The 14,511-nt window shown below is 34.3% G+C and overlaps 1 protein-coding gene across 1 annotated transcript in view; it reads right to left on the bottom strand.

Annotated features, from left to right (window-relative positions):
- The window catches only part of LOC143225101 (CUGBP Elav-like family member 4), a 633,828-nt gene that overhangs the window by 611,860 nt on the left and 7,457 nt on the right, over window positions 1–14,511 (bottom strand). The window contains exon 2 of the mRNA XM_076453884.1: window positions 13,321–13,717. Coding sequence (XP_076309999.1) covers window positions 13,321–13,612 — 292 coding nt within the window. The 5' untranslated portion in view covers window positions 13,613–13,717. The remainder of the gene's footprint in view (window positions 1–13,320; window positions 13,718–14,511) is intronic.

Here is a 14,511-nt window from a genome sequence, read left to right on the forward strand (position 1 = left end):
TATATCTAAAACTGTATAATGAGTCTAAGTGTGAAATACTGTAATATTTTAAAATTAAGAAATAACAGGAGAATCGTCTTACTTAATATCAAATAATTCAAGAATAAGGAGTTACAAAATGAAGGTAAGAATCAATATTTGTTAGATTTAGGGTTGAAAGTCAGATAAGATAATTTCATTATCACTTAATTTCCTGAAGAAACAAACGTCTCGATTAACGTCTTTAATTTTCCTATTAATAAGTTTAAAATTTCGTTTGGCGAGATAACGGGTTATTTTATTAAATTTCAAGGGACTAATAACAAATCTGGATTTTATGGAATGTTTATTCAACTTAGGAGTTGTTTATAGAGACGGTAATTCTTAAAACGTGACAGTCTTAGAGATGAATTTTTCAAACCGTTAAAATGTATTTTGAAGACGGCTGGTATGGGTATCAAAACCTAAATTAACATAAAGTACAGAATAACGTTTCAAACTTCTTCGGTCATCTTCAAGTGGGTTTTTCTTAATCACAATTTCGAACATATTAGTAATAACCTAATCTATCAATTTGTTTGGTAATCTTCAAAGTATTCAGACTACTAATATATAGAAAGGCTCCCAGAGAAAGTAGACCGTTTTGTTCAATAAAAGAAGACCAAAACTTAGTAGATCTCCCTTTTACAATATTTAAGACAGAAACGCGAGTAGACGTTGAACTTATAAGATCTGAAAGCTTAGGCTGAGGGACTGCACCCCACTCCTGGTAAAGACCTTGAACAGAAGTGTCTCTAGGATCTGGTTGTTTGGGAACGTCCATAGAGAATGATCAAATATGAACTACATATGCTCGATGGAGTTTATATCTGGTGATAGTCCTGGACAAGGTCGAGTGATGATGTCCTGATCTTTAAGTAATCTTTTGATGATTCCGGCTAAACGATCAACAGCCTGAATGAAACACCGCTATATCTGATAAGCTGGTCGTTGATGTACATAGGTAAGTCTTGTCGATAAAGTTGATATATCGAGCATTAATGACCATTCCATCGTATACCATCAGATATGCTTACCAGCTGCCCAAACAGCATCCCAACATCATAATAGAAGTATCGCCGTATTTTGCAATGGCTTCCATGGAGTTCAAAGAAAGCTCCTGAGAAGAAAGACGACAAATTCAGTTGCGTCCACTGTCCGAGAATTATGCAAATATGAAGCTATCGGGAAAAAATTAGTGTCCAAAAGACCAGGAGAATATGACATCATCTCTAGCTTCTCTGCCATTGTAGTCCATGCAATACAAAAACTCTCTGATGTCACTCGACTACGCTTACATGATGCCATTGGACTGAATTTCCATCATGCTATTGTACTACACTTACATGATGTCTGTGAACTACACATGCATGATATTACTAGAGCTCATTTGCCTAACGTTACTGAACTACACTTGCATAACGTTACCAGAATATACTTGTATAATTTTACTGAACTACACTTGCATAACGTTACCAGAATACACTTGTATTATTTTACTGAACTACACTTATGCTATGTCACTGGACTACACTTTCAAGATAATGTTACCGGGCTACACTTGTATAATTTTACTTAAGTTACATTATGTTACTGGACTACACTTGCTTAATGTTTCGGACTATGTCTCCATGATGTTACTGGGGTATACTTGTATAATATTACTGAACTACACTTACGTAATGTTACTGGACTACACTTATGTAATGTTACTGGACTACACTTATGTAATGTTACCGGACTACACTTATGTAATGTTAGTAAACGTGTGTCCTTCTTTTCACTCTCCATGAAAGTACGAAGTATCCACTCAGTTGCAGAAACTTGTGTTTTCTGACGTCACTGGAATTGGTACTACTATTCTATTGGTATCACAAGTGATCTGGTGATCTGTCACCCTCCCATCGTCCACTTAAACGGTCAATTTATTTACTGGATCCTTTCGTCTTGTTAAGGGTATTTACGTTCCACGCCCTTTACTAAACTTATACGTCAGGGTCATTTGCATACGATGTAACAGAAATTGTCAGTTTGTATTCTCGGAACGTCTACTTTTTGGTAGGGTTGTGTACTAGTAGGCTTTGAATTATTGGGTAAAACGTAAACACTTTTTTTTCTTAAAACAAACCCAAATTATAGCTTTTTAGTCTATCGATGTTATAATAAATATGTGTTAGAGTGTTAATTTTAGATTCGTTGTTGAACTGATAAAATAAAAACTACACTGTTAGTTTATCAATTTTTTTGTCAAATTTATATAAAATTATGATTTTACACCCTAGTTATTGGATGCTAACAGAAGAAAAAATCTAGTTTAATTTAGTTCTTTATTTATTTAAGGTATTTTTGTATAAGCTGATTCCTATGAATTCATTAACGTCGTTCTTTAGGTTATTATTTTGTAAATTGTCTGAATGAATCAAAATAACACTATATACACACATAGGAGATTAATTTTTGTAAAAAAAAATTGAATATACGAATCAGGAATATACGAATCGTTTATAATAACACTCGAAAAAATTATAGATCTTTTATTCTGTAGAAACGTTAATGTTTTATGTATACTAACGTTTTTCATCCAGAAATGTGAGAACATAAACACCGTTATCAGCATATAACTCATGTACGTGATTTCTAGGAAACTATTTGTGATTTTTAATAGTGTATAGATGAAAAGCAGATGTGGAACTACAAAATTCATACGAATAAAGTTTTAAAGAAAACATCTGCGCGTTGGCCTTTTGTTTCCACTGCTTCGAGTTGTATATAGGTTTGTTCCAATAAGTGAGTGTTTGGTTTGAATTTTCGCGCAAAAGCTACACGAAGGCTATCTGCGCTAGCCGTCCCTAATTTAGCAGTGTAAAACTAGAGGGAGGGCAGTTAGTCATCATCACCCACCGCCAACTCTTGAGCTACTCTTTTACCAACGAATAATAGAATTGACCGTAACATTATAATACCCCCACGGTTGAAAGGGCGAGCATGTTTGATGCGACGGGGATTCAAACCCGCGACTCTCGGATTACGAGTTAAGTGCTTTAACCATCTGGCCATGCCAGGCAAGTAAGTGTTAAGTCAACACTCATGTATTCATACACCTTAACTGAAAAAAAACGAAAATGTACAAATCAAAACAAAGAGATAATGTTGTCCACGTTCTGTGTAAGAACATGCTATATATTTAAAGGTATAATAATTTTATTTAATGTTCTTAAAAGTAACTGTGCTCAAGATAGGTCAGAGATGTCGCATGATACCGCGCTTGAATTTATTTTGTGCACAAAAGACATTATAAGACCAACTTCCAGAAATGTCAGTAGCGGCGTGAAGAATCGCTATGGGAAAAATGTTTCAATACCAACCACTAGGATTTGAAAAATTTAGTTTATCTTAGTCAAATTTTCGATAAACACAAACCTCATAAATTCACTGAATCCAATGCAACTCTTAATTTACCACTTACCTCAAGAGGCCCTAATGTCGTATCTCACTTGCTGAGATAGTTTAAAATATTTGTTTGTTTTTTACTTTCGTGAAAAGCTATACGAGGGCTATCTGCGCTAGCCGTTCCTAATTTAGCAGTGTAAGACTAGACAGCTAGTCATCACCACCCACCGCCAACTCTTTGGCTATTCTTTTACCAACGGATAGTGGGATTGACCATAACATAATAACGCCCCTACGGCTAAAAGAATTAGCATGTTTGGTGTAACGGGCATTCGAACCCGCAGCCCTCAGATTACAAATCGAACACCCTAACCACTTAAATATGCGGATCATTAGTCATCGTATTAACTATCACTTAAGTTTGTCTCACATCAGTCTCAGCTAGTCTTAGTTTTTGTACGAAATTATTAATAGTTATAGCATTTTTTTATTACTTGGTACTTGTGTTCACACCTCGATCAATATTAGATCTTTAATAAGATAATGAATATTGTCATATAAAAATCTTCTTGAAGTGCTTAGTTACTGTATCTTGTAGCTTTTTAGGATCTGCAGTGTAGCTACTCCATCTTGAGTTTTATCAGACCTGCAACATGACCACTTTTTCTTTAGATTTATCAGACTTGCAATTCAACAATTTTATCGTGAGTTTTATTGAACCTTTATTGCTTATAATTGACATAATCTTATTTTTACAAAACACAAAATGATATATATTAGTTTTTTGTGCAATATAAACAAAATGTCGTGTCGTTTGTTACAAATATCATAACATGAAGAATTAAAGTTTGCAAATTCAATATATATGTATATATATATATATATATATTTATTTGTCAGTATGATATAATATAAGTAACCAATCCCAGCACATGCTATCATGAAAATCAAAATTTTCTTGACCGAAACAGTGTTAGCATATGTTTGCCAGAGATAGTTTAGGTTTTCACCATTCAATATCTTAACACTGTATTAGAAAAAACACGTGTGATGAACATTTTCAGTCTCAACTGTGAGAAACAGCACATATTATTAATTTTCACATGGTTTGATTCTCGATAAATTGTATCACTGATGCACTTATTTGTGTGTTAAAGTTTAAAAGTGAATTGTGAATTTTCAGTTTTTGTTTATCAATGAAAACGTAAACCTGAAATAACTCATTACAATATGTGTGAACGTGAAACCTAAAATATTACTTGTAAAAATGATTATAAGCTTTAACTTCTGGTAACCTGGTTGCATTATCTGCACGGAAAACTAACATAAAATCGTTATTGTATTTATATGCGAAAAATAAAAAGCAGTATTAACGAAAAAAAGTTCCAGTAACGATTTATTATGTAGAAATAAAAATATATGAAACAAACTATGCAATTTCAGTTAAAAATGAAAGTACATTGATGTTAATTCCTGCTTATTAGGTATGTTGATGAAAATAAAATATTATATTTTTTATATTAATCTAAAAGACAAATAACAACAAAAACACATCTTGAAACGTGAAACTTACTAAATTATCAATATTCGTTTTGAAGTACAAACATTTTGTAAAATCCGGATTCAATACTTCATGAATATTATGATATACACTATTCTTGTTTTAAAACAATTTATTAGATATCTTATGGAGTTTACGAATACGCAAAAAAACAACAACAAATTGTCAAGTAGATACCAAAAATAAAAGAAATTTGACTATTAATTTTTACTTCACCATATAACACTTCGAGTGTCTTCGTGTATGCCTTCGCTGAACGTGGAAATATGTCATAAAAGGTAAAAAAACACTGTGCATGTATTAACAGTAAATGTAAGGAATACAATAGTAATCTATAATATTAAATTATTAAACGGCCCCTTATATTTTCTCTTCACTACAACACACCTAGTGGTGTATATGCTATGAATTAGCATAAGTAAAAATAAAACGTTTGGAGTGAATTTATTTAATTTGCTTATAAACAAAACTATATAGCGCTATTCATTGTCTGTGTGATTGGATTCTCGACTATTTAAGCTTATGTGCATGTTTCTAGCCAGAGGTTGTCATTCTCTGTAGTAAATTGCACATAGATATTTCCGTATAGAATTTCATAGCGAATTAGGCATGTCGCACATAAAGCTTCACGTTCAGATATAATCCGTGAGTCAGATAGAGAAAATTAGTTTCTCCAGATGACGTCAGACAGAAGCGTCTATTGAATCCACGATCTCAGCTCCGTTAATTATTAACTAAGAATGTCTTGTGTTAAATGTATTTGAATGCAAGTAGGTAGCCAAATAGAAGAGCAGACAAGCCAGGTCGATAAACAGAATTAAGATACTTCAAATTTGAAATTGAAAAGTGCGTTTTTAAAAAGATACAAAAAACGACTTTGGAATGTGTATGTTCTTCTTATATCGGGCTATCTCCTTGTCCACTGAGGGGAATCGAACCCCTTATTTGAGTGTTGTAAATATGAAGACTTACTGCTCTCCTAGCGCGGGACACGGGTGTAGAAACATTTAATATTCATTCGAGAGATTTATAAACCTTTAACTCACTGTGCTCATTCAGAGAAATTCGCCCGGAATTGCCAAGTGGTTAAGGCGTTCAACTCGTAATCTGTGGATCGCGAGTTCAAATTTCTGTCAAACCAAACATGCTAGCCGTTTCAGCCGTGAGGGTGTTATTATGTCAATCTCACTATTCATTGGTAAAAGAGTAACCCAAGAGTTCGTGGTGGGTGGTGATGACTAGTTGCCTTCCTTCTAGTCGTACATTGGTAAATTAGATAGCTAGCGCAGATAGCCATCGTGTAGCTTTGCGCGAAATTCAGAAAACAAACAAGCCCAGAACAATTCATCTACTCCTTCCGGAAATACTTTCTTTTCTTTTTTTTTTTTTTAGGAGAGGGTATTGTTCACAAATGATGACCTATTTTAGTATTGCTCAAGTCTCTAGATACTAAAGAGGGCCGTTGTTATTTTTTCTTTATTCGTTTATTTTTGTGCGTGTGTGTCTTTGTTTTTATTGTTTTTGTTCACCTCAAGAAGTACTGGGTGCTTTAATAAATAACTAGAACCAGAAGATAATTGCAATTCAGTGACTACTACCAGTCACACTAAGGTAATAGATGGGACCCGAGAGAAAAGTTAACCAAAGAACTCCGGTTAGAATGTTTTTGAAAATCATTTTGTAGAATACAAAGTGAAAAAATTATCCAACTGGAAAATATTCACTTTGTTTTATTTAATTACATGTACTGCAGAACTATGAAATTCTCATGAAAACATAATCTTACACGGTATTTTTGTAAACCATTTCTAATATTTAGATCACACCTCATGTTAGTTTGAAACAGGTATTTCTTCATCTACTCTCATACAACTGTGTACATATTTGATATTTCACTCCATCAGGTACGTCTTGAAAAATATTTCCATTGCTAATGTTAAAACGAAATATCTTTTCTTCAGGTTCCACTGTGTTTTGTGTGTGTTTATGAAAAAATCAAATCACGATGTGAAACTAAGAATAAAATTATTGAAGTATATTTTTGACTTACTCCTAGAACAGATATGAACAATTTGCTGAGAACCATTACAGCGAAACGATACGCTATTAAAATATTTTAGTTAATTTTGAGAATAATACACTGTCAGATCATATACTGTTTTTCATAGAGACAACAAAGATTAGATCAAATTTATTTGTATCAATCAATTGACTAAAGGCACTTCCACTGTTAGGTTTCTCTTATGTGTAGCATATTTATGTCTATTTCAATTTCACTCGAAGACTCGGCATACGCTCACAGTCGCTCATGCACAACTAATTGTATTTTCAACCTGATGAAGAAACACAAATTAAACATTTCTTTAACACCACACAAACATAACTACAACATGAATAACTGTTTTAAATAAAGGTGTTTACCTGAATACAATCACGACCGAGTTCTAAATTTTCACAGGTTTTGTTTTCTTGGTTTGCTTTAACGCAAAGCTTTAGAACGAGCTATCGAGGCTGCGACACCGTGAGAATCTAATCCCAAATCTTAACATTATAAGCCATCAATCTTACCCCGGATTCCCAGCGACCAACGAAAAGTAAGAGCACCAAGCAACGTAGAACTCTCTTCCAGTACAGTATAACTCTTATACAAGAACCTGATTCTCTAACATTTGAACCAAAGAAAAGTGTGGTTGATAGCTGTTAGTGATTTAATTTAATGTTATGTCACTAATCACATCACCTAGACAAGTAAACTGAGCTTTATTTACGTATCACTTTCAAACATAAGCACAGAATACTACAACTATTAAGCCCGGCATGGCCAGGTGGTTAAAGCACTCATCTCCTATTCTGAGGGTCGCGGGTTCGAATCCTCGTCACACCAAACATGCTCGCCCTTTCAGTCGTGGTGGCGTTGTAATGTGACGGTCAATCCCACTATTCGTTGGTAAAAAGTAGCCCAAGAGTTGACGGTGGGTGGTGATGACTAGTTGCCTTCCCTCTGGTCTTACAGTACTAACTGAGAGACGGCTAGCGCAGATATCTCTCGTGTAGCTTTGCGCGAAATTCAAAATAAACAAACTACAACTACTGCATGATCCTGAGTTATTAATGATTTAGTTAGATTCACAAAAACATTTTTATTTCTGAGAACTGTCAACACGTGATTATTAGCGACTGGCAGTGTCTCCATACCTTAACTCCGTTAATTTCATATTCACGTTATAAATTTAAATTTTAAAGCAATATCGGTTTGAATTATTTAGTTATATGTATAGATCCAACACCGGACAGCACTACAACTTACGTCTAATAAAACTGATATATAGCAGAATGTCTTACTAAAGAGATTTTCTTAGACGGTACTTTAACACTTCTAATTACCGAACATGTAATTTATGTTTTTCGTGATTCATGTTTTCCGATGGTATATAAATCATTTCACCAAGGATTAGTTGCTAGTTCCTTTACCCATTTAAAATCACACTTTTAATTGGCACTCTACGTAACTACAGTATCTACCACTCTGTCAACGTTCCACTTCGTGACGAATGTAAATTAAAATTATTTTTGAAATATACTTGATAGAGTTTATTAGCGTTTGAATAGCCTAGTGGAAGGCTCAAGGTCCGAGATGTGATATGCTGTTGATATATTTCGCACTCCCAGCAGTGGAGTAACATGTAACATCAAATCCATCTACTCGACTACCAGTATTCCAGCAGATATTCGGCACTACTGAATTGGTCGCTCGCCATCTAGTCAGTAGCTCTAAATTAGAGATATCTGGACCCGTGATATGGGGTCTCTAACCTGTGTCGCTCAGGGTATCTTCCAGGATAAAATTATCAAATAATTTACTAATTTTATTTCTCAATAGGAATATCACGTTTCTTTTCTATGCCAGTTGCTAGACTCTGGAAAGCTCTGTGTTTAAATACGGATAACTATAAACAAATGAATGAGTGGGTGAATTGGTGCAAATGATTTGAAATCAATACGATAGGACTGGGTACGTGTATAAGTGAAGATTTGAAATGTTATTTCTTTTTCTTGTGTACTGGTACTTGAAAAACCAAGAGACAATGTAAAGAAAAAGAGCAGCGAGGACTTACAGACGATCAGTCATCATTATATTATGTATCAGTAATTGTTTCTCATCTTTGAACGCATGTTATCGCAATGGTACTTTGACAAGAAGACTAGTTTTGTATACCCTACAGTCACGAAAGATGCCGTGACTTCCTCCAATTTCTCACGTTCTTTTCATAAATCACTCACACAAAAGAAATCTACATTATCAGCAGTTGAAAATAAAATGCGTATACCGCAGCTTTTAAAATTTCTGTCTCTGTAAACTTATTTTATGTATTCACACCTTCTAGTTCTTAGGGCAGTAACTGATAAATTTCCTGTCTTCTGGTAGGGCAAATGGATATCAGTCTTTGAGGCTGTTTCATACAGATAATTTTACCTAAATCGATTTAATTAAAAAAACAACAAGTATGTTTATATTTAAACATGTTTTTCTTATTTGTTTCTAAGTTAAACCTTCGCTAATTTTCAGTTTCCTTTTCTAATTTGGGTCGGGAAGGATTCTAAAATAAGGACGTAAAAGTATCAACTAAAAACAGATGTGTGCGTGTTGTAGCTTTGTATTCAACCAGTTTTATTTTTTGTTGTTGTTGTTTTTAGACATTCGTTTGTAAATTTGTGAAACCGATTATGGGCTGTCATTTTGAAAATTTCATTCACCAAGCCTTTGCGCTACTTCGAAACCTGAGTTGCCAATACGTGTAGGATCGGCATGGCCAGATGGTTAAAGCACTCGACTCGTGATCTGAGGGTCGCGGGTTCCAATCTCCGTCACAGCAAACATGCTCGCCCTTTCAGCCTTCGGGGCGTTATAATGTGACTGTCAATCCCACTATTTGTTGGTTAAAGAGTAGCCCAAGAGTTGGTGATAGGTAGTGATGACTAGCTGCCTTTCCTCTAGTCTTTCACTGCTAAATTAGGGACGTCTAGCGCAGATAGCCCTCGTGTAGCTTTGCGCGAAATTCAAAAACCGAACCAATACGTTAAACATGTTTCATGTTGTAACTTTTCAACGTTCGTTCATCAAACCATAATTTTATTTTGAATACTAGCGTAATAACTTCTTCAGACAGTTTCACTTTGTAATCTGAAGTGTTCAATAATTAAAGTTTAACACCCCTTTGAAACAATTGTTCTAACTCAGAGATTCCAAACCGCCTATCTGTGGGGAGATTTCACTCGATACACAAGACAGTTTAAAAAAAATATTTTAAATACATTTGTTGAAGTACATTATCTTATAATGTGAAACAAAAAACCTTACAGCGTTAGTGTTATACGAAGTGGTACATAACATTTTGTGAGCGAAACTCAGAGATTAAGAAATAAACGAAAGAATGTGAGTCACAGGTTCCCCATCACAGCTGAGATCCCAGACTTGTCTTCTGACCATGAAAACTCCTGGGTTCTGGATTAAGTTTTATAAAAGTGAGGTACCCCCTATTTCCTGGAACCAGCTGGTTGGAAACAAGTGTTGGAACTCAACACTAAGAATTAAAAACAATTTTATTTCGAAATCAGAAATATTCAGTTATTAAACATCAGTTTTATTGTGGTTAATTAATGCATTAACTGAGTGCTACAGTTTATTTATATATTTATTAAATACTTATTTTATTTGGAATTTGGTGTACCTAGTAAAAAAACAGTTTTATTATACGATTTGAAATAATCATTACTTTAATTTTGAAAACGTTTAACTTATCTAAATAGTTTTAAACGTCCTCTTACTGATGATTAGTATTATTTTAGAAACAATGTACTTGTGAAAACATTTATTTTTTTGAAATTATGGAACGCTTGCTTATTAAATCAAATTTCTAGTTTAGGAAAGGGCCCGGCATGGCCATGTGGTTAAGGCGCTCGACTCGTAATCTGAGGGTCGCGGATTCAAATCCCTGTAACAACATATATGCACGCACTTTAAGCCTTGGGGACGTTATAAAGTTACGGTCAATTCCACTATTCGTTGGTAAATGAGTAGCCCAAGAGTTGGCGGTGGGTGTTGATGATTAGCTGCCTTTTCTCTAGTCTTTCACTGCTAAACTAGGGACGGCTAGCGCAGATAGCCCTAGTGTAGTTTTGCGCGAAATTCAAAACAAACAAACTTTAAGAAAGAGTTTAGACCTCTCATTAGTATCCGCAGGATATGGGAAGGGAAACATTTTCTTCACCCCTGGAATTTAAGGACAAAATTTATTTGAATAATTAATTTAAAAAAAAATAACACTATTTCAGTACAAATGGCGAAATTAGGATACATTGTATATAAATAAGCCATAATCAGCCAGAGCACCGCAACAAATGAATTTTTATCAAAGTTGTTCCTGCGTTTTGAGATGGCTTGCCCTCCATCTGGAATAAATTATTCGACGCTTATGTATACAATTATTCCCAGATTAATTTAACTTGTATTTTGAAACATAATGTTCCGGTTTATCACACTGGTACTGTTCCACGATTTGAAATGCTCATTCCACAGATGTTTAGTTCACCATGGAAATTTGTAAATTAACTCATAGAAACGACATTACATTGTAATTAGTTATGTTCACTTACTGATCCTTTTGTTTTGTTTTCACAACGGCTTTATTAAAACGGTTTTATGATTGGACACCAAAACTGCTTGATAATTTAGTTATATCATGTCCTTATGGCACTTTGTTACCAACTGGGAATCACCAAATAGATCGCAAGAGTTGCGTGAGACTTGAACAGCGTAACAAGTTACAACGCTACGCAATGTCGATAATGTGAGATGTACGAGTCGACTACAGGATATAACATTTATAAAACAAAACTAAGTTATGACACCTGTCTTTATACGCGTGTATTTATAAGATAGTACAATGTATTCTTCTTTACGTATAAACATGGCATAAATATTTTCCTAGACAGGAACATACCTTCAGTTTCGTACTCAGACTAACGTTTTTCTTTGAGAAATCTGGAAATTGTGCATCATAGAATTAAAACGATGGCTTGAATATATGGTAAATCTTTATTCTGAAGACCTGATTTACGTTCATCAGATTATTTAAGATACCAATCTTGGCAAAACAAGTGTGTATTCTTTGCTTTATGAAACCATACAACAAGGAAAAAAATATGTTGAGTCCATACAACATTTCAGACACCAAAAATCGAGCTTAAATAGAACTTGTTGACGATACGACATCTGATAAACTGATCATTATTTCCAAGAATTAAACTTTATTTAATCTGTTGACTTGACACATCTGATACACCAATAATCATTACCGAAACGCAGATTTATCTGTGTAAAAAACGAGAAGAATCGAGCTCATGTAAATCTGTTGACTCAATACGACATCTGATACACCAAAAATTAAGCTTATATAACTATGTTGACGATACCACATCTGATACACCGAAAATAATTTCCAAGAATTAAACTTAACGAAATCTATTGACTCGATACGACATCTGATACGATAAAAATCAAGCTTATATAGCTATGTTGACGATATCACATTTGTTACACTGATAGTAATTTCAGAGAATTAATCTGTTGACTCGATACAACATCTGATACACCAAAAATTAAGCTTATATATATATATATATGTTGACGATACGACATTTGTTACACCGAAAATCACATTTATCTAAAAAAAAAGCAGATAAAATCGAGAGAATTCTGTCTGTGTGAGTGTCATCAGCAGAACATGAAATTTACCGGAAAAAAAAATATATTTCACCGAACAATCAATGAGACAGTTTTCAATCACAGTCATTCCTATCATTTTTAATGGCTGTGAGTTCTCTAATAGCTGAATGAACTATTACATCATCAGACAATGATTTTATTGGTTTCCCCCCCCTTTCACGCGAGTGGTAAGTAATCCTTAAACCCGCCTTTATTTCCACGCTTGAAACTACAGTTTTTCAAAGTTTGTTTTTAATATGTTCTTTACGTTTAACATATCACTATTAAATACTTACATAGAGAAATTGATTGCTCAACTAACAATTAATAATAACAAAGCTCAGCTGATCGAGTTGTTCTCATGCAGTCACACTAGTGTTCAAACCAGGAGCGATGCTCGTGCGAACGTTGTCAACAGTGTGTTGCACGGGCTCCGTTAAGTAACACTCACACTGGACTCCCAACCAGTTGTTATTGCAATCTAATTCGTCGCAAACCTGAATCCTTGATATTGCAAAAAGCAAACTTCTAATTACTCGTTAGTATAATAGTTATTCAAAACTTGATAACTGTGAAATAACTTTACCTTTGTGTATGCCTGTATATTTGTCCTTTAGAATAGTCAATTCGAAGATCTTCCCGAATTGTTCAAACAACGGTCGTAGGTCGTTCTCGTCTAGATTTCGAGGAATTTGCCCTACAAATAACTTTATAGAATCATGATCCTTAACTGGTATCGCAGTCTCATAAAAATTCTGAGAGTTGTTCAGACGATTGGCGGGCTCTAGCACTCCGTTGTGTAGTGTCGCCATGTTAAGACACCACGCATTGTGCTCCTCGCGGTCTGGCACGCGCTTGATCGGCGATTCGTTAGGCATGCGCAGTTCTCTACGATAACGTCAGCTGGTATTAGTCATTATTGCAAAGTGATCAGGAGAAAGTTTATATGGTTCGAACTTCTGTTGCCAACGTTGCAAAGAAATCTGTAGTAAAAGGAAAAAATGGGAACCTTAAAAAATTGTAGTTCATATTGTATCATAAAGAAATTAATATATTTCCCAGTCATTTATGTATTTTTATTAACGATTGCACCGTGAATTACAAAAACTCTCCTATTTCTTGAGTCTCATATAAAGATTTGCTTCATTTGAATAGCAATGTTTTTTATTCTATAGATCTTTTATAACAGTATTATGCACCTCGAATTACATTATTTTATACCTTCCTCAAAACTATTTGTCAGGAAAGCATTTTGAAATTCGGAACATCTCTGGAGTTCCAGTTCTTCCTTGGTTTCCGAGCGGTAATTCTCTGATGCAGGAGGGTCTAACAATGCTTGTAGATGTTTCGTGAGGGGCTTAATGATGCATGCTTGTGTGCACTAAAACGCTATTGCCTGATGTTGTCACGAGGGATGTAAAGCCCTGCCTATAGATCTACTCAGAGAAGCTTAATGAAATTTTTCGTTTCCAGTAAGAATAAATATCATCTATTCCTTCCACTGTCGGGATAACCATTTACTCTTAGACATTCCAGTTTCTTTGGTAAACGTACGTGTTTGGACTTTCACTACATGACTCAAATACAGGAACGAATTTGGATTCCTTTGTACAGCACTTTCATTTATTTAAAGTCCTTTTAAAAACATGTTCATAATACACTTTAGCAGAAAAATATATTGATGTTTTGTGTTCTTTAAATATACAAAGAAATAACTTGAGAATTTTTAAATCTATCCGTTTCTGCCTGTAACTATCAGTCATCTACTAAACCCAAC

This window comes from Tachypleus tridentatus, chromosome 9, assembly GCF_004210375.1.
Source record: "Tachypleus tridentatus isolate NWPU-2018 chromosome 9, ASM421037v1, whole genome shotgun sequence".
Taxonomy (NCBI): Eukaryota; Metazoa; Arthropoda; class Merostomata; order Xiphosura; family Limulidae; genus Tachypleus; species Tachypleus tridentatus.